At 46.1% G+C, this 26,851-nt stretch overlaps 1 protein-coding gene across 2 annotated transcripts in view; it reads right to left on the bottom strand.

The window, feature by feature from the left end:
* The window catches only part of LOC103820243 (sphingosine-1-phosphate transporter SPNS2), a 133,839-nt gene that overhangs the window by 11,245 nt on the left and 95,743 nt on the right, over positions 1-26,851 (bottom strand). The window contains exons 10-12 of one of the 2 annotated variants that reach the window (XR_007779167.1): positions 20,927-21,025; positions 9,748-9,911; positions 9,105-9,187 (exon numbers count right to left, since the gene is read on the bottom strand). Coding sequence is in view for 1 of the 2 variants with exons in the window: in XM_050981941.1 (XP_050837898.1) it covers positions 9,748-9,911; positions 20,927-21,025 (263 nt within the window). In the remaining variant the exon portion in view is untranslated. The remainder of the gene's footprint in view (positions 1-9,104; positions 9,188-9,747; positions 9,912-20,926; positions 21,026-26,851) is intronic. The other variant, XM_050981941.1, reaches the window with a different exon arrangement.

The following is a 26,851-nucleotide window of genomic DNA, read 5'->3' as shown; positions in this document are numbered from 1 at the left end:
CCTGATCCATGAACACAGGAAGGACTTGCACTGATGCTGCTGTTATCACTAATTATCACCTGCAGATGACTGCTGAAAGAGTTATGGAGCAGGAGAGCTGGGGCAGCCCCTGTAACACATCAAAGCCACAGCTATTCTTTCCCTGTTTTGCTCACTGCAGAAGCCAAAACAAACCAGACAGGACTCTGCCACACCCTGAGTGCAAACAGTGGTGCCAGTCCTGCAGCACCTTTTCACCAGACACTTAAGGAGGAGCAGACCCAGCAGGCTGGACACTCCAGGTCCAGTGTGTACCTTCTCTGCTCTTCCTGACAGAGTTTTTGCTAACAGTGCAGCAGGTAGCTGGGTTAGCCAGTGCTGCCCTGCAGTAGCTAAGCACAGTTCCCATTTTCACCTGCAGCTGGAAGGAGATGGCTTTGGTTCCCTGCTCCACAGCAGCTCTCCTGGGATGCTGAACAAGCTGCCACAGCCTCCAACTCCTCCCCAAAAGAGGCTGCAGAACATTAACCCTCACTCTGACACCTTCAGCAAGAACAGCAGAATCTAGGATTGCTCCCAGAGAGCAGCTCCTGCTCTGACTGACCTCAAGCTGCTTTGATGGTGAAGTCAGGAATTCTGGGACAAGGTGTGATTGACAACATGAATTCCTGCAGAACTTCAGGCTCCAAGCAGGCTGCAGCTGGGAACAGTGACTGAAAGGGAAGGAGAGCAACAGTGATCCATCAGCCTGGAGCTCCCAGTGATGGCTCTGTTAAAAATAGTCCAAGCACTGAGCTTCCTGATGCATCTGACAGGTTATCCAGCCTGCAGGAACAGGCTGTTGATGGAGCTGAGGTCAGTTTGCTGGAGGAAAAGGATGCTAAGAGAACTCTAACAAAACTCAGCCAACAATCTGGCACAGGAGGAGTTTGCTTTGGAGCAGGAACAGTGCTCACTGTGGCTGCTGCCTGCCCAGCCAGGGGCTCTGAGCTCTGCATCCCAGGCTCACACAGGAGCTGGCTGTGCCCTTCCCTCTGCACTGCTCTGTCACTGCAGGGTGACAGCTCTCTGCTGGGGACAGGAGCTCCTCCAGCTGCACTGAAGAAATGAATTGGCTGAAATCCCCTTTTCTTCCTGCATGTCAGTGGGTTTAGTAAACAAAATATGATAATCATGGACAGCAAATATGTTTTCCCCTCTATTTGGTTCAGCCCTTTAAAGCTGCACAGACTGTCAGTATTTTCCATCTGTTCATTTAATCCAGGTGCAGATTTGTCTCCAGAGGCAGAAACATGGGTCAGCTTCACTCTTTCCTCTTTCACACATCTTTACTGAGGAGAAAACTGGCATAAAGGAAAAATCAATAACCTTTCCTGCTATTTTCCCAGGCAGCAGAACAGATGTGAAGATGAGCAGTTTACAGCATCAATCAGGGTCCCAAGGACCTGGGTGGAAATCAGCTCCAGAGCTCACCAGTCTGTGGGGGTGCTCTGCCACAGACCCCTGAAGGCTGTGAAGATGTGGGTCTTGAAACTTTGTGCCTGAGTCTGTCTCTGTAAGTACAATTCTGCCAGATATTGATGGGCTCAGTACTGAGGTGGAGGGTTTTAGTGCCCCAGAAGATGTGTGTAACAACATACAATTATGTCCTCTGAAATAATGGAGAAAAGAGGCAGTGGAGTGCCTCACTTCTGATTGAATGATTGGATGGCAAGGGGGAGAAAACATGACATAAAAAGCAGATAAGAACGAATTAAATCTTAAAATAGAAAATCCTGTAGAACTTCCTGATGGCACTTGATTAAAAACATACTTATCCTCCAAAATAACTGCTCAAGCTACAGCTCTTTTCACCAACTTCTGAGCTACCAGGAGTGGGAAATAACAGAGCCAGGGAAGGGGTTGGGGTGAAAGGGACCTGGAAGACCACCTCATTCCAACTCCTGCCATGGGCAGGGACACATTCCAGTAGACCAGGTTGCTCCAAGCCCTGTCCAAGAGGCCTGGAGGCCTGAAGAAAACATCCATCAATTTCCCTCCACTGTAACAGTCCTGACAATCCCCATGTGGCTTGGAGTGGTCTGGCAGAAACTTTGGGAATGACCAAGCCAGAGCACTTCAGCCACTCCTTCCTGGAGCAGTGGAGGTAAGACTCCAACAGTTTGTCCCTGTTTCTCTAAAAGATGTCACACAGCCTGTGCTGGGTTTGGCTGGAGTAGATTTAATTGAATTTTCCTCCCAGTGTCTGGAGTGGGGTTGTGTTTTGGGTTTGTGCTGAACGTGGGTGATAAAATAGAGATATTTTTGTTATTCCTGAACAGGGCTTGCATGGAGCCAAAGCCCTTCCTGCTCCTTGTCCTGCCATGCTGCTGAGGAACTGGGTGTCCATGGGAGGAGAGAGAGCCAGGCAGGAGACCCAAACTGATATTCCATAGCCCATGACACTGTGCTCAGGATATAAAGTGGGGGAAGAAGGAGGAAGGGAGCATGTTTGGAGTGAAGGTGTTTGTCCTTCATGTAACTTGCATGTAAAGGGGCCCTGCTCTCCTGGGGGATGGCTGAAAACCCACCTGCCATGGGAAGTGGGGAGGGAATTCCTTGGTTTATTTTGCAGCTTTTGCTTTCCCTATTAAACTGTACTCAACCCCCAGGTTTTTCAGCTCTTACCCTTCCAATTCTCCCCAATGCTCAGGGACAATACTGTCCCCAATGCACAGGGACAGGACCTGCCTTGCACACTGCTGCACAAGGAGAGGTCATTGCTGCTCATAAAAGCCAATGCCTTTGCAAAATGCTCTGACATCAGGAAACAGCATGGCTGAATCTTTCATGATTTCTTCCATTTCCTTGTGTCAGAGATTGTTTCTTGCTTGGAAGGCTGCTGCTTTCTGCTCAGAGCTCCAGTCACCTGTGTGGGATCTGATCAGATTTTGTCTCTGTGCCAGGGCAGCCTTAGCAAAGGATCTGTCTCAGTGAGAATTTAAAATCTCCTCCTGCCTGGCAAAGTCCCTCTATGCCAAGAATCTTCCTTTGCCCTGCCAGTGCCAACTGACATGCTGGGTCCATTGGTAGCAGATGATTTCAGTGCCCCCTGCACACTGTGGGAAGGTGCCTTCAGTCCTGTTTTACAGCTGATGAGCACTCTAGGCACAACCTCTGACTTCTTGGGGCTCACAGCAGAGTCAGTAGCCAAGACAGCAGGAGGACTCCCACACTGTTCTTGATCTGGAGCTCTTGGAAGAGTGAGCTTTGCCTTTCCTAGGCACATGGAGATGTTCCACTCTTGCTTGGGAGAGCTAAGGAGCTGGGAATAGTGTAGGAATATTGTTTCCTTTCTGTGGCACAGGGGATGGACCTGGGAAGGTCAGCCTGGTGGGGAATGGGTGGTTTTGGAGCTCTGCCCACAGCCCCTTCCACAGATGAGGAGTTCCCAGAGCTGTGCCAGCACCAGCTGCCCCCATCCTTCTGCCTGGGCTAAAGCAAAGCTCCTGCTGCCAACACTGGACTCTGACAGAGCATTTCAAACCCCCTGTAAGGACCACAGCTGAGCTCCAGCTGCCTGGGAGAAACCACACTGACCTTTGCCACCTCCCTGCACCATCAGCAGGAAATCCACAGGTTGGCTGAAGTGGCACAACAAATCAGCAATTGTTCTGTATGAGACTGTTCTCCATCTGCATGACACCAGCAGCCCCCAACTGCAGCAGCATTTAAAATTCAAGTTCCAAGTTGGCATTTAAAATTCAAGTTCCATTCTTGGTTTTGCTGTTTATGGAGTTACAAACATGGCCAGTAAACAGGTGAGAAACCAACAGCTCTACAAGGAGCTTTTCCAACCAATACTAGAACCACTTGCATTTTCACCACCTCTCCCCCTTGTATTCTTACCACAGATTCCATATAAACCATCTAATAGTCTAATCTGGTTCCATCTGCAGCCTGTGAGTTTCTATCATGCCACTCTCAGATACTCAAACCTCACTCCTTGCCTCTCTCCTTCCATCACCACAGATCCTCTGCATTTAATCCAGGCTTTTTGCTGTAAATTCACATGGCTTCAGAGGCCAACTATATCTTATTTGGGCTAAAAAAGCATTGTGAGTTTCTACCACTGTAGGAAGTGTTTAATTATTGTTCTTTTGTTAAGTCAAAACAAATGAAGCAATGATATTCCTCCCCATAAGCAGCTGAGTATCAGCAGTGAGCAAACTGTTCTCAAAAATCCCTTTTTGGGAGTTTTAAAAATCTACTTGCAGCTCCTGAAATCCTCCAATCCAAACTCTGCCTCGATGCAGCACTGACACATCTCTCTAAAATAAGTGTCCAGCATCTTGAACCCCTCTGTGATACAGCTCCAGCAACTTCAGAGAAGGAATGTTCTTTTTGGCAATGCAAACTACCAGAATGGAGCAGGCTCAGCACCAGTCAGCTGCCACTTCAATACCTGGGAAATGCTTAATGGCAGCAACATCAGGTCACCTGGTGGGTCCCTTCTGTCTCCAGCTGCTGCCACAGAAAAATGAGAGAAAGGGAGGTCTGACAACTCTGTGAGTCCTTCCCCTGTCCCACATTATAGAATCTGCAAAGCAAAAATAAGGTCAGACACTTTCAAATTGCTGCAATAGGAGAACTGGGAGATAATTTTATATCCAGTTCTGCAAAAGGCTAAAAATAAGCCTGATAGGAGGCAGAAGAAAGAGCCTGAAAATGGATTATTCTCATTTTTCCTGTAATGCAATTTGAAGATGTGCCACGTTTAAGACAGCAGAAGTGTCTGGACTAGGGATGGTTCTTTTTATGGATTTTGCTATCTCCTCTGTAAAGAGGATTTTTTTTCTCTAGTGTTTGTACACACCACTTTTAAAATGAAATGTCCATCAGCACTTCTACTCAGCAAGAGCTTCCCCATCAGACCAAAGGTGTTAAGAGTAAAATGTTTTTTCTTATTAAATGTTTAATTTTCATTTTAGGAGAAAAGAAATACCTGCTTGAGTTGTTTAAATAACCTGATTCCTATTATGCAAACCAAGGGGTGAACGATTCAGGCTTGCAGGCTCTCAGGTGCTGAGTGGTCACTGGTTAAAGACTTGAATTCTTTTGTTCTCAATACTGCATCAGTGCAGCTGTTTATTCCTGCTCTGGCTGCACCAGGGATCCACTCTGCAGTTGCATCCTGCTGCCTGATCTGCATTGCTGTGTCCTTGGCAAAAATATCAGCCTCTATCAGGCAGGGAGGGACTGAGCCAGTATAAAACTTGGACACCCATCCCAAGCATCTTTTCATACCTCTGGAAAAAACAGATAATCTAATGTTTCCAGGTAAAACCAGGGATTAAGTTTAAAAAAAACCCCAACCAACTAACAAGTTAAAACAACAAAATCCTTTGAGGAGCAGAGCATCCCACACCTGCACAGGGTGATTTTTCAGGAAGAATCCAGATGAATTTGGTTTTCTCTCAGCAGCAGCTGGGAGTGGCCATGGCTGGGACAGAGCTGCAGGATCACTGCACCCACTGCCCAGGAAAGGACCCTGATACACACTAATTATGGTGATTTATATCCCTGGTACCCAAAAGCTGTCACAGCTTGGGAGAAGGACTGAATTCCTTTTTTGAATCCCTTTTCATAAAATTTTTTGAATTTTTAAAATCCCTTTTAATAAAAAAAAAACAAAAACAAAAACAACCAAAAAACCCCCCACATTTTTCCTAATTATTGATGGAGCTTCTATCAAGTACCCAGTGTGGGCTTTTCTTCTGCAGCCCTCCAGGGTGAAGCTTTGTCTGTCCCAGTGCTCCACACTGTGAGTGAGGAAGGGATGGACACAAACTACAGCTCTCAGCAGTGTTGGGCTTTTCCTTCCATGGAGTGAAGAACCTGGACTGCTCCCAGCCTTGGAAATGGCTCCTTGGCAGGTTTGCACGGGTACCTGGGATGGAGCTTGAGGATAAAAGTGCAATGATCAGATTTCTGATCCACTCCAGAGGGCTCTGCCATGGCAAGACTGCATTATCTTCCAGAGAGTCTAAAATCTAGCTTGGGTCTCACCAATATCCCTCAAGCAGGTAAGAGAATTACAGTTCAGAGTGGTGATGTTTGGAAATAAAATTCAACTGCTTTAAATCTCCTCTGCAGAGGTGCAGAGCAGGAAAGAAACAACAACACAGTCGAGTGATATCACAGAAGGAATTGTAGTTGAGTGGTTTAAAAAACAATTGAAGTATTTATCATTGCTAGTGCCTAGGACCTCTTACAGAACCCATTCTTAACTGTTTTCTCTCTCTTATCACTTTGGAGTGGTGGGATTAAATTTGTATTATGGAACTAGTCCCCAAAATGATTGGATTATCAGCACAGAGTGATGTGCTATCCTGTTCTCTGCTAGTACTACATTTTCTAAAAGCCTCTTTAACATGTCAGACTTCTGGAGCAGCATGAAAATGGTCTTAAAAGAATTTTGTTTTTAAAAAAGAAGTTCTATGGAAAGAATTTTTTTCATTTGTGTTTTGTGAGCAGCTGTGTTGACTGGAATTCCTGTGCTAAAAAAAAATACAAAATATGCCAGGAATTGTGGCAATGACAAAAGTAGTGTGAAAGCCTGGAAATTCTTTTTTTGAAAGGAAGCATGGTGGAAACTGGAGGAAGCTTTACAGGAAAGAGTTGCTTTCCTCGTATCTGCCCTGCCTGGAAGAAGAAATTATTTCTAAGCAAATGCCCAGAGACGGTTACACAAAGAAACAAACCAACCCAGAAATCCCAGCAATAAATCCCTGAATGACATTTCACAGAAGTGTGGCAGCTAAAGCAGGGACAGCTTGGTTTCCATAAGCTGTGAGAGCAGTGTTCCACTCCTCTGCTTCTGTGCTGGGTCACTGGAGGGGTGGTGACACTGCCCTGTGCCCTGGCCCTGGCAGTGATGGATGGCTTTAATCTCTGGCGTGCGAACGCCGCTCCCGCAGGTTAATTGATTTCTTTTGGCAAAGCCAGTTTCCAGCTCCTGGTGGCTGAGCAGCAGGACTGACTGCACAGGGAAAACAAGGCAGCCTGAAATAGAAATTCCTCTGCACCCAGCGAGGAATAGGTGGGATGGAGGGGAGGACTGGCTGGGCAGAAAGCAGGCCCTGCCAAAGGTGTGTGATGCCAAGGGCAGATGGACTGACAGCTGGGAGCTGGATGGTTTTTATCCACTAATAGCAAAATGCTGTTACCTTTCCTCTCACAGGCAAGCGTGGAGATGCTAACAAATAAATTCTGCCCCATAAATTCTGAGGAGCCTCTGAAGCTGCTGGAAGGGGCGGATGGGACCTGGTTGGCAGCACAGACCCTGCTGCACAAGGGTCCCTCCACAGCCTCCAGCCTTACTTCTCTCTTACTTCACTCTCACTTCTCAGTAACTTGAGTGAAGCTGCACTCCAGGAATCTCACTGCAGGATGCCACAGTGTATTTTTAACATAGGAGTGGGCACAGCCCAGAAAGAGTACCCTTCCTAGGAGTCACTTGAGAGAAATTATTTTGCTAACCATTATTTATGACACTTGTTCTCCCCGGTTTGCAACACAAAATATCTGTGACTGACAAATAAAAAATTCACAAACAAATGTGAGTCGGGAAAGGGAATGTTGCTGAAAGAGAAACAAAACCAGATTTGAAACCTGAATGTTTTTCTTCTAAGAATGGAGCAGTGGCTGTTTGAGGGGTGGTTGCTCTGGACGTGGACAGAGTACAACCAAAGCTGCTAAGGGCAACAGAGGAATAATCCCTTTTGTGCAGGAGCAATTAGAGGTGTGGGAGTGATCTCCCTCCCACATTAAGACTGCTGTGAAAGCTGGGGCTTTGGCAGAACAACTGTGTAAGACACACCAGTGCTGGCAGCCAAGCAGAGTCACCCAGCTAGTGAGCAGCCTGTGACCTGTGGTGTCTCCTGAGTGAACCAAACCCTCCTCCCTGAGGTCTCCACTGGAGCTGAGAACAGCTGGATACCACAGGGCCCTGCTCAGCACAGAGGTCCAGGTGAGATTGACATACTAAAAACTTGAGTGACTTGGGACTCATCACTCTCTGAATCCTGAGTCCCTCCTTCACCACCTGAGGTGTTATCATGCCACACTGGCAGCAGGTGTGATGCAAAGGGACACAAATCACCACAGTTAGAAGTGGAATGAGCACTCTCCTCTCTGAACACAGGAAAGACAAGCCCAGAAGCTTTCCTATTATCAGGTAACCACCTTGAGCAAAGGAAAATGCTACAGAGGGGGTTTCATCTGCTGCACTGACACCAAGTAGGACTTTTGGCTCCTTGCAGAAAAAAACCACCCTGAGCACCCAGAAACTTCTGTTCATTTGCCATGTCTCCAGGTGGTCACTGCCTGGACTGGCTTGTACAGCTTATCTGCACAAGCACAGCACAAGCTGGAGAGCAGATCCATCAGCTGAGAGCAGATCCCACCTTCCTGCCTCATGCCACGCCAGGGAGGCCATCAGAAACAAGGGACAGCTTTCATGGCTTACCCAAATAATCTGCGGTAGGATTTACCTCTATTTTCCCTTAGGAAGTCCTTCCTAGCACCTAATCTCCAACCTCCCTTCCTGCCATTTAAGACCCTTCTATGCAGATAACAAACCAGGCACATACATCCTGGCAAAACCAGGATGTGATGTCCCCAAAGCCACACTGAAGTTCAACTCTGTAGGACTTCCCATCCTCATGATATGAGGTTTTGTTTTTCCACAAAATTTAAACATCTCATTATAGAGGAACTTCTCTTTTCTCAGGTATTCATGTATGCTAGTAAAAGGAGGGTGGAACTGCACTTGCAGGGCCACAGCACCATCTGTGGCACTGCCTCCAAATCTCTTTCATCCATCTGATAAGACAGTGTGAGCCAGAAAGTATCACCCAAACTGTTCACACACTTATGTCAACTCCAAGCACCTAATTTTCCTTCAGCCTCTCCTACACCTGGAGTGATGTTCCAGGGCCCTTCTCCTTAAGGTAAATCAAGGCTTCCATTCTCCAGCGGGGGAAAAGCAAAGGCAAAAGCAGACTAGTCACCTACCCAAATATTCAGCATGGCATGACACATAGTAACTCTTATTTTTCAACAATGATGAGAAAGAGACTAACCCCAGAAGTTTGTATGTCATGTGGAAGCGTCTTCTGAATTACTGTAGTTGCCAACCGTGAGGTGATCCGAATCGGTTTCTTTACTGAAAAACAGTAGCTTTCTTTTCATGAAGCTGCAAGAAGGGACTGGGAAAGACTCTTTATCATAGCAACCCTTGAGTGCACATGTCCCCACACACAGCTTGCTGCTTCCTTGCCTCATGTTCTTGACTGCCAGAGGTGGTCAGTGGGGCTCTGGGGATGGAGGCAGGTGGGTGCAGCCTTGACCACCAAGCTCTGGGGAGCACCTCCTGCTCCTGACCTCACCCTCCATCAGTTCCAGCACACAGCAGCCCCTCACCACGGACAGCCTGGGCTGTGACATGCTCAGGCAAGGGTGTGAGGGGCCTGTGCTCCCCTCCGAGCCACGTGGCCAACAACTGAGATCCACCAGAGCAGAAGCGTGTGAAGGATGCCCAGCCAGCATGACCCAAGCCCCTGTGCTTCGTGCAGCCTCATGCACTCTGCTGAGCCCAGGTTCTGAACACACAACCCAACATCCTTTACCTGGAAGGGCCAAAGCCAGGGGAAGAGTACAAGCATAAGGTTCAAGAGAGCAAACAGGCTGTGGTGCCTCCCCGCTCGCAGTTGCCAGGCTACTCACTGTTGCTCAGCTTTGGCTCGGTCACTGAGGAAGAAGAGGGCTGTGGCCAGGAAGAACATCCCTCCTAGGACAACCACGAACGGGCAGAGCATGAGAGCATAACCCAGGCTGAGGAACTCCCACACTGGGGACTCCTTTGTGCTTTGTCGAATCAGGTCGGAGATCTACGAGAGAGAGGCAAAAAAATGAATCACTCAGATGAAAAAGAGACACCGTGATAAGAAGGGAACAGGATTCCTGAAACAGCCACCCACCAACCATGTGTGAGCTTTAAAATGGAACTGTGTGTTCAGCACAAGCTGAATGTCCCTCACACCCTTCAGCCTTCCACACAGGAGCCTGGGGAATGCTCTGAGGCTCGGCAGGGGTCTCCTCTGGCTGTCACTCTTCTGGCCTGATCTAATATTATCCCCACAGCCCCTTCCATGTTCTCCCAGGCTGTGGCAGTGACAGCTCTGTGGTGTCTGACCTTGCTGCACTGCCCAAACACCCTGGGGAGCCAGCAGGGCCATGCTGGTGCTGCTCAGGGGTGAGGCAGTGATCAATCTTCTGCAATTCCTATCAAGTCCTGCTCACTCCCACACCTGATCTACCTTTCAGCCAAGGGAGGTATTAAATTCCATTTCTGTGTACTGAGTGGGAAGGGGGGAAATGTTTTCCAAAGAACAAAAAAACCCCAGAGATCCCATCTGGTTTGGGGAAACAGAATTTGAACCTGGGGGGTTTATGCCCATGTCTGAGGTATATGGGCTCATTCCTTCTTCCAACCTCCCAAGTCTGAAGTGTAATTGTGTGCAAGACATGGCTTTGTCCCAGGCTCAGACATGGGGCTGTGCTGGCACTGCACACCACCAAATTAATGGATCAAGGCAATCTGCACCTCCTGACAACCAAGAAGCATCATTACATGAAAGTAAACACAAATTATTTACACCTACACAAAGGAGCAGAGACATGCAACAGCACTATTTAGTTTGTTATGAAAAGCTTTTGCTAGAACTCACTAAAATGTAAAGCATGTCTGTAGTTTAAACTTCCACATTTTAATATTTAGTGCCCAGCAAATAATTTTACTCTTCATAAATCCAACAGAGAGGTAGCAACAGTTGGGGTGGATCTCAAGGCATTGGGTATTTAAATGTCCAGCTCTGTTTTTATCCATGACCTTTTGTTGGGGGAGAAACATTAATTTATACCAAAAGACTGCAGGGAATTTGGAACAAAAAATCCTGCTGCTGTGCACACACACAAATCAGCTCCAGAAATAGTCAAAGCTTGTGCAGCAACTTCAAAACTGCCACATCACTGGTAATGGAAAAGTTGGAGTCCAACACAACCTACAAGCAAGTTCTGACATTCAAGGCTTAAATCTTGACAGGGAAAAGAAGAACTGTCACATGCAGGAGAAATCAGCAGCTCACACTCTGCAGTGACCTGGAAGGTAAATGTGTGTGAGGAGATGCCAGAGAAAGTGACCATTAGTCAGAGAGAGTTATTAAAAAACAGCAACAAGACTTGAATGTGAAAAGGATGCACCCACAGGAAAGTAGCAGAATGTGCTCTGCACTCAGGAGACAGGGACATCAGCTGGACATTAATTCCCTTTTTATCCACACACCTTAATTCCAAACATTTTCCTTACTCTTCATTATGAACCAGAATTTGGCATTGAGTCAATGTCTCTGTCAGGCTGCAACAGCCAGAATTTAGGATATTCTAAAACAGAAATCTAGACATTCTAACCACTTTTCATTTTTGGGAATGGATACAATTATTCTCTAAAAGGACCAGACAATAAATCACTTGACAAATTGACATGGTAAGTCAGCAGCAGAGGATGAAAAGCAATGCATGTGGTTCTGATTGCTTTCTCCATGGATGGCATGACATTCTAGGCTAAAAAACAGCTTTGAAAGTGTAGTCTCCAAAAGATAAATCTCCCAATGCAGTTTGTCTCACACCTTCCCTTCTATTGCAACAAATTGTGTTGACCTTTTCTAGCAACAAATCATGTTATTATTAAATCTGCTGTATTCTTCATTTTTAACCAAACACATTCTGTAAATGCACAGTTTAGAAAAAAATGCCTTTCCTCCCTTTCAAGGTATAATTCTTTCCACCAAGCCTGCTGGGCCTCCTCACCCAGGTTCCATATAATTCACTCCCAGTGTCTTCATCTCTAAACTCTAGGATTTTATCAGGGTCCACAAATATATTTTTGCTGTTAGCAGTCACTGCTCTCTGTTAGTTTGCTCCAAACCACCTGCTAAGGCTGGAACTTTGGCATCTCCTCTCGAGAGGACACAGGACATAATTACAGACCTAAGCTCCAAGAATGACACACCGTTTGCCAAATGCTCTGCTCTGTACTGCCAATTTTGGGTTTTCCTTGCAATGACAGCATCCTGAGCTGGCCAACTGTGATTTGGCAGGACCCAATCAAGCATAATTCTTGGTGTCTTGTCTCTAAGATGAGTAACAAACTGCGGGGGCTGTGCGTGGCCGGTGCCAGCTCTGCAGCACGCAGTCGTGTGTGGGATTCCTTCCTTTGTTCCTCCAGCTGGGAGGTGCCAAAAAGCTTCAAAACATCTCTGCAGAACGTGGGGGTGGAAAAATCAAGAGGGAAGTCCTGTTACTGCTCTGCAGTCTAACCACAAGTCTTTGATACCAACTGTAAGAGCCTGAGTGAGGGATGTGGGACTCCTGGCAGCTCTCCAAATGCAGTTTATTGGACCCAAGGTGTTACAGCAGTGCAGGGTGGTGGGTGACAGAGCTGTGCCCACAGCTGGCAGCTCCAGCTGCAGGCAGGCCTGGACACCCTGAGTTTAGGTTACATTGCATTATAGACTTTTCTTTGCTGAGCATCTGCATACAGCAGAACCAATCTATACCTTAACTTTTACCTGTAGCCCATCATAACTCCTGTAATTACCATATTCATGTCACTGCTCTCCAATCACTCACAGTCAGTACATCACAGTTTAAGCCAGAAGTTGTTTTTCAGTTTTCTTGCAGTGGAAAATTCTGAGCCCTTTTTTCTACTTGTTTGCCTGTGCTCTCTTTCTGCTTGGTAAAAACATCTTCTTGTTTGGGTGGGTTTATCCTTTGCTCTAAGCCATAAAAACTCCTTCTAACTAACACACCCCTTGCCTTCTTGGTTATCCAGTAAGACTGGCTCAGCAATTCTTCTCTTCTGTATCAAAACTTGCTTCCATCTCTATTCCTTCTTCAGATTCTACATTTAATAATCATTCTGCCAAGCACACATAGCTGTGAGACTTTCTTGTCAAATCCTTCCCAATAACCAACCTAGCTGTGGAAGTTCCCATCTCGTCCTGGCTGTGCAGCACAGGGCTCAGAGCAAGAGGAATGACTTTGCTGAATAAACCTCAGCTTGAGGCTCTTTCACAGCAGAACAGCTTGTGCTTGGCTGGTGGCAGCCCCCTGGATGGAGTCCAGCTGCAGGCAGCTCCTGCTTTCTGGAGAACCAGCAGTGCAGCTGCAGTGGGCACCATCCCAGCCCCAAATCTCAACTGTGTCTCCATCTGAGGGCAGGAGACACAGGGGAACAAAGGGAAACTTCACTGCTTTCTTGGGAAGAGTGGTGTGTGCTTTGGAACAGGGGACAGGCCATGGAGACAGGAGATGCCAAGGTGGGCTGGAGCCCAAGAAAGGCATCTGGATTGCATGTTCTGTCTCTCCTGAACAGTCTGGGTGGGTAAATTAACTGATTTATTAATTACACAGTGTAATGGTAACACCATCTCTGAAATCACTGTTTCATTTCCTTCTCTCTTGTTGCTGAGTCAATATCTCAATTCCTCTGCAACTGGCTTCTCTAAATTTCTGATGTTGCCACTTGGGCACAAATCCTGCTACACAAAAGGGTATTTTTGGCAGAAATATTTGATTTTCGTGATTACCAGTTTGATACAAGCCAGGTTCTCCCTGGCTGATCATTTCAGTACAGTTCCTTAACATAGTATTCCCTGTAAGCCCACAGTGGTTTGAGATCCACCCACTCTCAAGTCAGTGTGAATATGAAAGGTTTCTTCAATTTTCTAAAAAAATGGAATATGAATGCAAATGAAGCTGAGAAAGCAAAAAGGAGGGATTTTATAGAGTAAACAATTTTCTGGGCCTGGGGGAGCAGAAGAGTTTACACTGTGCTAAGTGGCTTGAGGAACACTTCATAGTAAGAGGAAGTAAATCTGTTTTTAACTGATATTTTTCCCTTCCCAGGATGACCAGGCTGCATGAAATACATGGTGCTACCCTGAAAAAGGCTACAGTAAATTAAGATGCTCCATAGGGATGCTGCTTGCTTTGCCAGGACATGGAGTTGGTACATCAGAGCAATATCTGCCCCATTTGCCCTGCAGAGAGCTGAAATCTCTTTTCCTCAAGTCATTATTGCCTTTCTCTCTGGTCTGGCCTGCCCAGGGGTTTTCTAAGTTGAGACTGGCCTTTCTCTGATCCCAGAGAGAGATGCCCCATACCATGGGGAATGGGAAGGAACTCCCATGGCAGGTGGGTGAACATGTAGGGATGGGGGTGCCCATTCCCATGCAGAAACAGGTCTGGGGCACAGGACCTTTAGGACCTCTCCTGGCTGCATGGGCCCCTTCCTTGTCTGTATATCCCACAAAAGCAAAGGGATTCCTTGTGTTGAAGAGAATCTGGACACATTCTGAAAGGTGCTCACCACCAGGAAAACTGCCCATCTTGGGACCTTGAAGATCCATGGCAGCTCAGAGGAAGAAAACATTTATTTAAGGAGGTTTTCAGTGCACAGAGGAGTGACAGAGCAGATGAGACAGAGCTTAAATACTCGAGTGCAACAATGACCTGCTTTGGATTTCTGGGCTTTCTCTACTGAAATACTTTCACCTGCATTAAACATTTATCAAAAGTACTGAGAACCTGAACATCTAACAAAGTCATGAGCATGACAGATGCACAGAACTCTGAAAAAACACCAAAGCAGGCTGTGAACCCTGGGTACAGAGCATTTTAGAGATGGGAAGTCATTTGGTATTTTATTAACAGACTTAAATTTTATCTGTTCCTGACTCATCAGCAGTGGGAAGCTTGTTAGCTCGTTGCAATGAGGAGATCAATCCCATGAGGACTGGTCTCCAGGTGGTTAATTCTCCTCTTTGTTTGCAGCTGACAGCTATGTCAAAAATTTGGCCTTTCAGTGCACTATGCAAAAGGCTTTTAATTACTCAGGATCAGAGAAATCTTCAACTTAAACTTACTGCTTCAAGAAACAGGTAATAAGGAGGAGGGGCTGGAGGCTCTCACCCTCACATCATTTCCCTGGCAAGCACAGTGGATGTTCAGACTAGCAAGGCCAGGTCCCATTTTACCCACCACAGTGTGGGTCACACACAAGCATGAACGTGGGGAAAGATCTCTGCAGGAGGAGTGGTGCCATCAGGGTCACACCACACCTGTCAGGCAGCTGGGACTTGGGACAGAAAGAACAATAAAAACCACAAGTGTGTATCACCATTCATCTGCCATCTCTATCAGGTGATGGGAGATGCTGCTTATACAGACTCATGTATACTATATTGGAACATGCTGCAAAAGGCAACAAGACAGAGACCTCTGTTCCATCCTCAGCCCCACAAGAGCAGTGGAATATCTCCTGGTGGTCCATGAACCAGAGAGGGATGGCAGGATATTGTATTTGCTGGGGAATGTCCCAACAAACACAGGAATGATGCATCTGACTCCATGTTCTCAGAAGGCTAATTTATTACTTTATTATACTATACTATATTAAAGAATGCTATACTATATAAAGAATACAGAAAGGACACTTACAGAAGGCTAAAAAGATAATAATGCAAACTCCTGACTCTCTCCAGAGCCCTGACACAGCCTGGCCCTGAGTGGCCAAAGAGTGAAAACAACTCCCAGCAGAATGCACTGGAACAATCACCTGTGGATGAACAATCTCCAAACACATTCCACATGAGCACAGCACAGGAGAAGCCAATGAGATCAGAATTGTTTTCCTTTCCTCTGAGGCTTCTCAGCTTCCCAGTAGAAAAACCCTGGGAGAGAGGATTTTTTCAAAGAATGTGAACGCTACAGCAGGAGAGTATTTTGCACATTTTTGTTCCAGGACATTCCTGCCTTTTTGACCTTGAGCTCATCTCTAAGCCTGCTTTGGCAGGAGGGACAGGGCTGTGTAACCCCCAGCAGGCACCTAATGGGCCATGTTTGAGGAATGGCTGCATGGGTCACCCAGGGACAGAACACCCAGACTGCAGCATCTCATCCCAACCACCCACTTTATTGCTATACTCTGTTTTTAAGTCAGACAGAAGTGGATTTGACTCCCAGTGGGCTGAGGTCTGTTTTAGTCTAGCAAACTAAACTGGGAAAAGCGTCCTTCCAGAGTAAGCATGTCCTACTCTGAAGCAGCCATAGCATTTTAAGCCATAAAATATGAATTTTAAACCATAATACATGAATTTTGCCTTCTCAGGCAGGCAAGTCTTTACACACAGAGCTTCTTTCCATACAGATATACTTGGTGAGGTAAACACCTTCAAACCAAATCAACAAAAAGGCTGTTTCAAACTGGGCCAAAACCCTGTGAAATCTGTACCTCCAGGTATAACTTTCATTAAAAAGTATCTCAATTGCTGCATTTACTACAGTTTTTCTTGCCTTGCCCCTAATGAATTGTTGATCTGCTTGCCCTGATACTCTGCACCAGGATAATTAACACTGCTCTGCTAACTACTTGCTAAAGGAAGGTCATTAGTATTCTTGCTGCTTAAATAGCTCATCAGGTTTATCAACCTGCTCAGAGGAAAGCTGGGGAAAGGAGGAAAGTGGAGGGAGCCAAGGCTCCCACAGCCCAGCTGGCATGGAGAGGCTGGAGGTGGTGTCCCTCCAGTGAAACTGGAACAGCCCAGGAGGGCAGGAGAGATGGGAGCCACCATCAGAGGGGTCCAGGGAGCAGTGTGAGCCCATCCAAAGGGGCTCCTGGAGGAGAGCTGCCTCTGGCACTTCAGAACATCCTCTCACAGGCTGATGTGGCCAGGTGACAAGGAGGTACAGACTGGTTTTCATCCTCAGACCTTCTGAAGAGCTGCACAGAGGAGATGAGAGGGAGTTGAAGCAAACAGGAGAGCAAGCAGCAGCAGGGCAGTGAGGGCAGAGTGTGCATACACAGCACCCGCCTGGCACACAGGGACAGCACCTCCTGCAGCAGGTCCTGTTGGCATCACAGGCAAGGCAAGGGTGGGAGAGCAAAGTGCTCAGCAAATCACAGACTTGGAGGAAGGAAAGAAAAAGTCCCAACCCACAGCCTTGAAATAAACCCCTGCTTTTGCCTGTATTCAGATTTCCAGAAGCAGAAGAGCAGTCAGGAACTGGAGGGGGACACAAGGATGATGTGAACCCTGAGCAGGGAAAACAGGTTCATGCCTGTGCACAGATGGACACAGGAGCATGGGCTTACAGCTGTTTTATTTTAAAGGGCAACCAAGATCAAACCAGAATTAGTGATACAAAGAGCTGGAGTTGTGATGCAGCCTGAGAAGAGTTAACTATTTCACCTGCTTGCTCTTCTGAGTCTGAAATGCTGTCTGGGCAGCAGTTGAAGAGCTTTATCTGATACTCAACATTAATGGTGGGATTTGGGGCATTTCTCTTAACACTTCTGTGCTCCAGAAATCGTGGGAGTGGTCAGAGACAGAAAAGTACTAAGCATGTCTGGGTGCAATGCACTGAGCAGGTGAGATTTCTCACCTACTGCCTCAAGAATAAAGTGTGGAGTGACTCTGGAGGTGTTCAAAAGGAGTTATTTAGACTACAGGTTGGTTATCACAAAGATCCTGAAAAAAGTTACAGCTCTCTAGGAATAAAAGGTGTCTCATCTACTGAACTTCTGCAGCAATGCCTGTTCCTGTTTGGAAATGATCAGGCAGTGCTGATTTACAGTGAATGATCTCAGAGCTTGTCATGTGGGAAAGCTTTATGTAAATTGCAGCTGCCACCCTAAAGCTGTATTTGCATAACTCCTTTGTCAGACAATCTCAAGCCTTTTTACCATAATAAAAGTTATCAATATTTAAAGAGACATGAAAAATAGCCACACATATGTGCTCCCTACTACTTAGCTTTCAAGCACTAATGTGTATTTGCTGCTTTGGGTGGTTTAAGGAGCTGCAGTGCAAGATTTGGAATGGGGTGAAGTGACAGAAAGTCTGAGTGTGACCTTGAGCTCCAGGACACTGCATAGAGCACAGCAGCAATTGCACACCTGAGGCTGTGGCTGATCAGCACCTTCTGTGTTTTACACAGGGACTTTAAGATCAATACCACATTATTGGTATCCAGCAGAGATAACTGCCTGCCACAGCTCGGTCCCACAAGGAGAAGGGTCCCCAGTCCTTTATTTAGAGCATTGCTCAGGGAATCTCACTATAAACTCACCCAGACCATGCAGGATTCCAGCCATGTTTGGTCAAAGCACTGATCATTTAGTGAGGGAACTCCAGGGCAATTCTGTAAGCAGTTGGAAGACACAGCAGATCCCAGGTGACCCCAGGTGATCAGGAGGTTGAGTTTCACCCATTCTGAGCCTGCCTGTTGCTGCAGCTCACAGAATCCAGAATCATTAAGGTTGGAAAAGATCTCTGAGATGATGAAGTCCAACCTGTGACTGAATACCCCCTTGTAAACCAGACCAGAGCACCAGGTGCCACATCAAGCTGTTCCTTGGACACCTCCAAGGCCTTCTGCTGCTCTCCTTCAAAACCCATCCCTGCTCTTGGTCTGCCTTGTGAAGGTCTGGAGTCACAGCAGCAGGAGCTGATGCCCTCAGGGTGGGAATTCCCAAAAGAACTGTGGGAATCAGGTTCCCAAATTTCCCTTAAATCCAGCAGGAGTAGGGTACTCAGCCCTCACAGACTGCCTTGAAAATCCTGGTCAGAATCTGAGCCCCTTCTGCAGCCTGCCCAGGTGGGGTTCAATGCTGCATGGGGTTTCTGCATCCTGCACTGCAGCTGGACAGTTCCTGTGGTTTTTAGCCCCCAAGTCCAGTGCTTGCCTTAGCTCTGGTGCAGAAGTTGGCTGTCCTTTCACTTTAAATAGTATTTGTTCTCTGGGTTATGTGGAGCTGTAGCTGACCTTTCAGTCCTGGTAGCAGAGGGAGGATGAATCAGCCCAGCCAGAAAAGAGGCTGCACAAAGGGATGCTGGCTCCTTTCATGGCATGAGGGCTTCACTCCTCATCTTCTTCACAGAGCCTTGGACCTGCACCCCCTCCTCCTAAATCACAACTGCCCAGCAGTTACAGCATTAGAAAAGGAAAATAATTCAAAAATAATAATGAATTCAGAAATAATTCAAAATAATAACAAATATTTTCCCAGTCTAAAGAAAGCCCAATGTAGTTATTAAATTGGGGCTATATATATTTCAGCCAGAAATCCTTAAGTAACTCACAACTTGCTTGATCTCTGAGTACCAGGAGGGCAAGGCACATGATTTCTACAACCAAAGCCCTTTTATTTTTAATCTATGACATTGAAGAGCCCCAGGCAACTTTCAAGAATAATTGCAATCATTCAGGGCCCTAGGTATTCCTCCTGGACATCCCTCTTCTGTAAGGGAAAGGATGAACCTGCAGCAGTCACCTGAGGCAGCTTGGCCTGCCCCAGCCCTGCCTGGCTCCTTCTCCTCTGCCACACTCCCCACATCACCTGCCCTGCATGAAGCAGCCTCTCCTGCAATTCCTTTGTTCTTCTCATCTTCAAATAACTTCTAAAATAAGATTGTTCCTCCCCAGGTGCCCAGAACATTGAAGAAAATAAAGAGTTAAGCTAAATTGTGCATTTTTATTCTCTTGAGAGATTTCTCATTTCTTTGGTCTTCTCAGGCTTATCTCTGTCTGCCTTTTCCTGTGTGCTTAGAGGGCTACAGAGCAGCCATAGCACTGCCACTCAAAAGTAAACATTGATGTATATTTAAACAGATACACTCACAAAATTAAGTGTATATATAAATAAATACGTGTAGCTACACACACTGGTGTCTACAGGATGAATAGATGAGCAATGATGGTTGTAAAAAATAAAGAAGCCCCACAGCACCCAGCAGCTGTGTCTGAGCTGGAGGAGCACATCAAAGTCCTGTTTCTCAGGAGATGGGACCAGTGAGGATCCCAGTTAATCCCTGGGAAGCAGCACTTTGAACACACCAGGAGCAGGGTCACTTATGGATTTCTGTGGAAGCTACTATATTTTATAAATGATGATCTGTGATCTCTGAAACTCCATGCAGCAAACTCCACTGAAGGAAAAAGACATTTCCCCAGTATATCCAGATTTCTTTTACTCATTACATTTCCCAGGCTTTTTATTTTCAACTGTGAGTGTTCTCTGACTGCCAGATTTTGGATCTGGGTCTCTTGTTCTGTTCTGCAGGAGGGTAAGGGTGGCATAGGAAGGGAGATCCTCAGTCAGAACAAGGCCAGCCACTGAAGCAGTCACAGAAAGGAACCCAAAGTGATCACCCCGGGAAGGAACACTAAGAAAAGCCCCTGGCTGGCACTGCCCAGGCTCCCCAGGGCATGGCCATGGCCCCAAGGCTGCCAGAGCTCCAGGAGAGTTTGGACAATGCTCTCAGGCACAGGGTGGGATTGTTGGTGTGTCTGTGCAGGGCCAGGAGCTGGGCTGCATGATCCTTGTCAGTCTGTCAGTCCCTTCCAGCCCAGAATATTCTGTGGTTCTGTGATTTACACAAAGCAGGTACAGCTGTGTGTTGCTGCCCATAACCAGGTATTTGGTTTCTGAGGTCAGTTAACAGCTAAACACACACATCACTCTCTTCCAACCCAATTTCTATGGGGCCCATGTCCACACCACAGCAAGAACACTTTCTCCTTCCAGAGCTGGAAACACCTTAGGCTAAAAAGATGTGGAAGCTCATTTCCCACACCCAAGTAGCTTGAACTGCACCCACCCCCTTGCTTGAACTGCAGCTCACAACAACCCAACCAGGTAAAGAAAGTGGCACTGCTCTGCAGCATTCCCATTCTGCTGACAAGCACAGGCCTTCCTTCCCAGCAGGATCTAACCTGGCATTTCAGATGAGCAGGTTGGAAACCAGAGCAAGCCCTGCCAGAGCCTGCTGTGAGCACTTACAAATCCAATGAGATAAGGACTGCCAGCATCTCCCAGGAGGTGTGAAGTGAAACTCTGCAAGGCCACCGCGGTCGCACGGCGAGTTGGAATGACCACGTACTGCAGAGAAGGGGAAAGAAACAAAAATAGGTGAAGAAGCTGAAATAAGAACCTGCCCATCTGCTTGTACTGCTCAGTTCATGCCCAGGGCAGCACAAAACAAAGCAGCCACCCACACAGAGCCACTGGCCAGTCCATGGCTGGCTCAGGCAGCTGGAGCCCCAGATACCCTTCCTGGCTGAGGGAAGGAATCTCTGCCCTCTCTGCTCCACTCTCAGCTTGGATTACCAGCTTTGCCCACAAGACACTTTGCTGTTGCTCCTCAGACTGCATTTTGCTTTGCTGGTGGGAAGAATGAAATTTAAAGTTGCTCAACTGTTGGGGAAGATGAAACAGGAAATCCTTATGAATATGATTGCCTGGCAAAAAATTTTGACAATATGGAAACTGTAAGTGAGATTGAAATGAAAGCAGCTTTGAGATGCCTCAGTTACTGAACACCTGGAAAACAATGGCATGGCCAGCTGGAGGGAATCCCTTTGGATGGAACAACACCCTCTGCTTGCTGACAGCTCCAAGGGGCAGAGCAGACCCTGCTGGCTTGGCAGGAGGGCCCAGAGAGGAGTTTTTAGGGTTTAAAATGTAACACAGGATGGGAATGTAATGATTCTTATAGGCTGTATGTAAATGCTGTAGGATTTGTAACTTGGACTAGATTGCTCAGTGAGAATTAGAATATTCAGCACAGAAGAAGATTTATGGTATTGTGACAGGAACCTCGCTCTCTCACCCTCTTATCCTCTCTTTCACTCTCTCATCCTCTTTACCACTCTCTTGCCTTCTCTCTCTTTCCCACTGCCTTTACCTCTCTCAGCCCTGCTCCAGCTGTGCCTGGCAGCTCCCAGCAGGGCCCTGCACCCAGGCCCTTGGCAATAAACCCCGAGTTCCAAGCCCTGGCCTCAGAGAGCTCTGTCCCCATCTGTCCCCACCATCCTGCCCCCCATGCTCCTACACTCAGCACCATCAGCCTTCCACCCAAGGACTGTGCTGTAACCTGGGATATTTGATTTGTTCCATAACAGAAGTTATTTTGTTTCCTCAACTACCAGCAATCCACATCAGTCTGAAAGGTCATGGTCACACATCCTCCCTTCCCTCTCCATCTCTGGCCACTTCACATTTTTCTCAAAAATTTGTGATTCCATTTGTGAAAAGTGACAAAGTCACCTTAGGAAAATTTTCCACAGCCAAGATACTGCATTTTGGCCTCCACTCTTTTAATTGGACATGACACCCTCAGCCAGGTCATGCAGAATCAGTCAGATTACACAGGAGCAGTGGAAAACACAAATTACTTCCCCATGAAGGGACTAGAGCTCACAGATAACAGAGCCTTAACCACAGAAAGGGATGAAAAATTAAAAAATAAAAAACCCCAGCAATCCCCTGTCCTGTGGAATGACCTTAATTTTATAATATACTTTTTAGAGGCAGAAGAAAGTAATTGTCTCTGGCATAAATTGTTAAAGACACTGGCTAAGGACGTCTGCATCAAGTCCACATATCCCAGTTTATGAATTGATCCTGTCTTGATTTAAAGGCTGGAAGTAATGAAGAATTCAATAGGTCTCTGAATCCAAGGGAGTGTTGTTTCTGCCTGTAAGCACTGATCTCACTGTGCCTTTTGCTGTGACAGCAGTGACTCTTGTTCAGCCTTTTGGAGACCATGATCCCTTCTATTTATCCACCTTCTCTCTGATGGGCTGCCTTCATCCTTCTTTAGAACTCCTGCCCTGCCAGGATCCTGCAATGCTTTCCCAAAGTAATTTATTAATTAAATGTGACATTTCAGGGGTGGCCCATCCCCAGCCAGAGACACCAGAGATCCTTTACCTGGACTGGCTGGCAGGGCACAGGACTAAAGCACACTGCAGTGCTTGAACTGTTCCTCACAGGGCAGGGGAGTTGCCCTGTCTGCAGTGGAAAGAATCACCAGAAAACCAGGAACAAAAGGAAGAGCTTTGAGAAAATCCACACTAAAAGAGAACTGCTGCTTATTTAAAATTATGATCTCATTCCAAACACAGACAATTCTGAATTAAGGGTAAAATTAGATTAAATGCTTTTCCTTAGGGTGTGCCATGTGTGTTCAGATGTCCTGGCAGTTCTTTCATCCCTGCTTTGACAAAGCTGCAAATGCACACTGCTAATGCACTTTCATGCCATGTATTAAGCAGGCACCCTGTTCAACTTCTTTTGTGCAACAGAAGAGCAAGATAAGTTCAGATCCAGAGCACCCATCCAGCTGTGGATGTCAGGCCCTGCCCTCCTTTTGCATCCAGGAACTCAGAACACGACTTGAAGGGAGAAATCTCAAGAGGAAAATTAGCTCTAAACTTCATTAGAGACACAGAAATGTGCTGAAGGTCAGGATGTGCACAGTAGGAGAGACCCACAATTCATTCCCACTCCCCCAAGAGGCAGATAATGGATGCAACCTGGATAGACCAGACATAAGAAAAAAATAAAATTAAGAGTGAGTTATTTTTGTTCTTCCCACCTGGCCCAATTCACACAGGGGCAGTGAGAAACCTTCTGCAAGAGCTCTTTGGGAAAGGGCATCTGAGTAGATAAAGTGAAATTCTACCCAATTCAAGAGTTGTACATAAATGTGAAAATCAAAATTTACAACCTAAAATATTTTTCTTTCTGCCAAGATTATGTTAACCAGTCTGGAGAAAATAATCTGCCTGGTTCTGTATTCTATCAATTTTTGTAGCAAAAGGACAAAAGAGATTTATGAAACATTTACCACTTTCAGGGAGTGGGAGTGAATTGATGCTAATTAGAGGAAGAAAACTTAATGATCCCTGTATCATATGTGTGCATGCATATATAAATATTTATACACATGAATACACACATATATTAGACATAATTTTGCATGTGTAGCTGTATTATGCAAACACAGTTTTGCAAGTAGGAGTACAGTTTCCAGCTTAACTGAAGAAGTTATTGCTGGTTGAAACACCACAAAGTGCTAAAACTTGGAATATTTGTTCTGGAATTCAAGAGATAAAACCTTCCTCAAAGCAAAACCCAGCATGTAGTCAAGCAAATGAATATGATTTCCTTGAAAAAATATTGGAAAGAAAAAAAAAAAAGGGTAAACCAGCACCTCCAAAAAACAACAAAAAATACTCCACCCTATCCCTACTTAAAAAAACATTTTGTTCTGATGGACAGGAAGCAGTTGGTAGCAAACATCTACTGTTCTTGGAAGACAGAAGTAAATTATAACTCTAAAAGGGCATTTCAGTACTAAAATAGACCTAAATTCAAACCATGCACAGCCTGGTTTGGACATCCCACAGAAACTGGAGGTGGGAGAGCCACAGCAGCCAAGGAGGAAGCCTGTGGGATTGCCCTGGCTCATCCCTGATTCCAGGTTCAGAGGCAGCACAGAGGATGGGCAGGGTGGCTGACCAAGCAGCTCTGCTCTTTAAATAGAGGTTCAGACAGGCCAGGGACTGCTGCTGACATCTCCTGCCTGTGATGAAACCAGCAGGAGATGGTCTGAGAAAAGATAATGGGGAAAGCCAAGGAGAGATCACCCCTCTCCCAGGAAAGGCCAGGTGCCAAAGAGGGAAGTTCTGATGTTTCTGTCTAAGCTTGAATAGAAACTCTGCTCTCTCAAGCAGTCTCTGCCCTTTCTGGGTCAGGACAATTCCAACTGGCCTCTTTCAGCACCAAAGACAAAGAAAACATGCCCTAGCACTGTTCAGCCACTGACAGAACCTGGAAACAGCCCAGTTGTCCCTGCTGCTCAGAAAAGGGGAAGGCTGGGATCCAGAGAGACCCTCCACAAAAGCCAGGCAGACACTGTCTAAAAAAAATGCTCCTAAATGAAGAGAAGGGAGGCTGCTGTGGTTCGCAGCTCCCAGCAGCATGGAGCAGAACACCTCCACCTGCAGCCCTTGCATGGTTTGGGGTGGGCTGTGTTCCCTCATTCCCAGGCATTCCTCACCTGCCTTCAAATATAACCTGCAGCACTTGGAGTATTGTATGGAGACACTCAGAGAAACAACAAGAAGAACCTCTGGAAATGCAATTTATCTTTGGCTATAAAAATAGGGCAGCATTTTGTACTACAAAAATAACTGGGCTTTATTTTTAGGGGAGGTAATCAGAATAAAAGCAACATTCCTACATGCCTATGGCACAGCTGAGCACCAGTCTGTGCCTGTTTCAAGCCTAAAGGAAGACTTTGACTTTACAACAAAGCATCAAAGCAGCCTCTCCATGGCAGGTCGTGACCATTTAGAAAGAACTACTGGTTTAAAAGAAAACAGAAATATGCAGAGCAATTTTTTTTGCATGAATGTCAGCACTATGAATAAACTGGAGGATGCCTTTTCTCAGCAAAGACCTAAAGTGTGATTGAAATAGAGGCACTTTAAATAGCTTCGTGGCTCTTACACAAAAATTCCAAGCCCCTGCCCATCATCTCTGCTTTTGAGAAGTGGTATGGATGAAACCCCCACTATTAGCACCAGATTCCCACAAAGCCCCACACACTGCACATGTCTCAGAGTGCTCCACACTTGCCTGCTGCACTGCAGCTCATTCATTGTTGCTGGTACAAGGCAGTTTTAATGCTGCTTTGGGGTTCTGGTAATTTTAAGGCCAATTTGCAAAGATGGCTGATGAAATCTGTTTCATAATTAGGCAGCTCCATACAAAACATCCCCCCTTTCCCCAAGCACCATCTGAGCATGTGCCTGGGAGGAGATATGGAGAGCTGTGCTCAGGAGAATCAGACCTGCTTTGTACCAATTTGCATTCAGAACAAATATCAGCCTTTCAGGATCTCAGGCAGGGCAGAGCTCTGCAGCACTGACAGCTTATCAGAGCCAGAACTTGGCACCTTGGACTGCAGAAACAACAGGAGCAGGGGATGCAATGCAAGCACACAGCTAGGAAGAGCCAACAATAAAATTGGAAGATAATAAGCAAACATCCTTGTTTTGCCATGGAAATTAAACTTGCAAAACCTCTGGAGGTCCTTAACAACTTGCCCAATAGGATTCTTAAGCAGTCATGGGATCTGTAAAACTTGGGAGAGCTGTGAGAGATCATCTGGGAGGCAGTTTCCAAAAAGCCTCACTCCTGGCATAATGAAACCAGCAAGAACAGTGTCAGGCAGTATTGAGAGCTTTTATCCATGAAAACAGGGTAATATTTATGTATAGGATGAAAGTGTTGTTAAGCTTACACTAATAATGCTTTTAAACTCCTTCCCAGCTTCAGGCAAGAACAGCCACACTTCTGATTACACCAAATAAATAGTAATCAGGAAAATTAATTTGCCAAACATATAAAGTGCATCTGCTAAAGCATTTCCACATCTTTCTCTGGCAAGGACTTCCCACCAAGCTGTCTGTCAAACGTGGCTGTAGCCTTGACTCTCACCTACTGTCAGTCTGAGCCCCCTCTAATCCCCTGTGGGATCTGTCTGCACTCCAGCCTGTCTGCTTCTAGCTCTGGCCTCATCTAAGTGATGTTTACATTTATTTCTTTAAAACTTTCACACATCCACTCATGCTGTTAATGCATCAAGCTGGGCATTATTTACAACACTTAGTCCATTTTCCTAAACAGACCAGAGAACAGGGAGCTGCAAAGCTGGCAGCAATTACCAAAATCCATTTTTCAACATGGCTTTTCTTTCCTGTGTTTTGGAAAATTGAGCTGTTATTTCCAATCATTTCTTATGGAACTCTTTTGCACTAAAGCAACATAAATAACTGCAAATGCATCCCTACAAAATGCAACTGACTATAGGATGCTGGTAAGACAGATGGCAAATCCTATAAAGGCTGTTAA

This window comes from Serinus canaria, chromosome 19 (genome assembly GCF_022539315.1).
Source record: "Serinus canaria isolate serCan28SL12 chromosome 19, serCan2020, whole genome shotgun sequence".
NCBI classification, from domain to species: domain Eukaryota; kingdom Metazoa; phylum Chordata; class Aves; order Passeriformes; family Fringillidae; genus Serinus; species Serinus canaria.
Note: the sequence above shows the minus strand (reverse complement) of the source record. Positions and strands in the feature narration are given on the sequence as shown.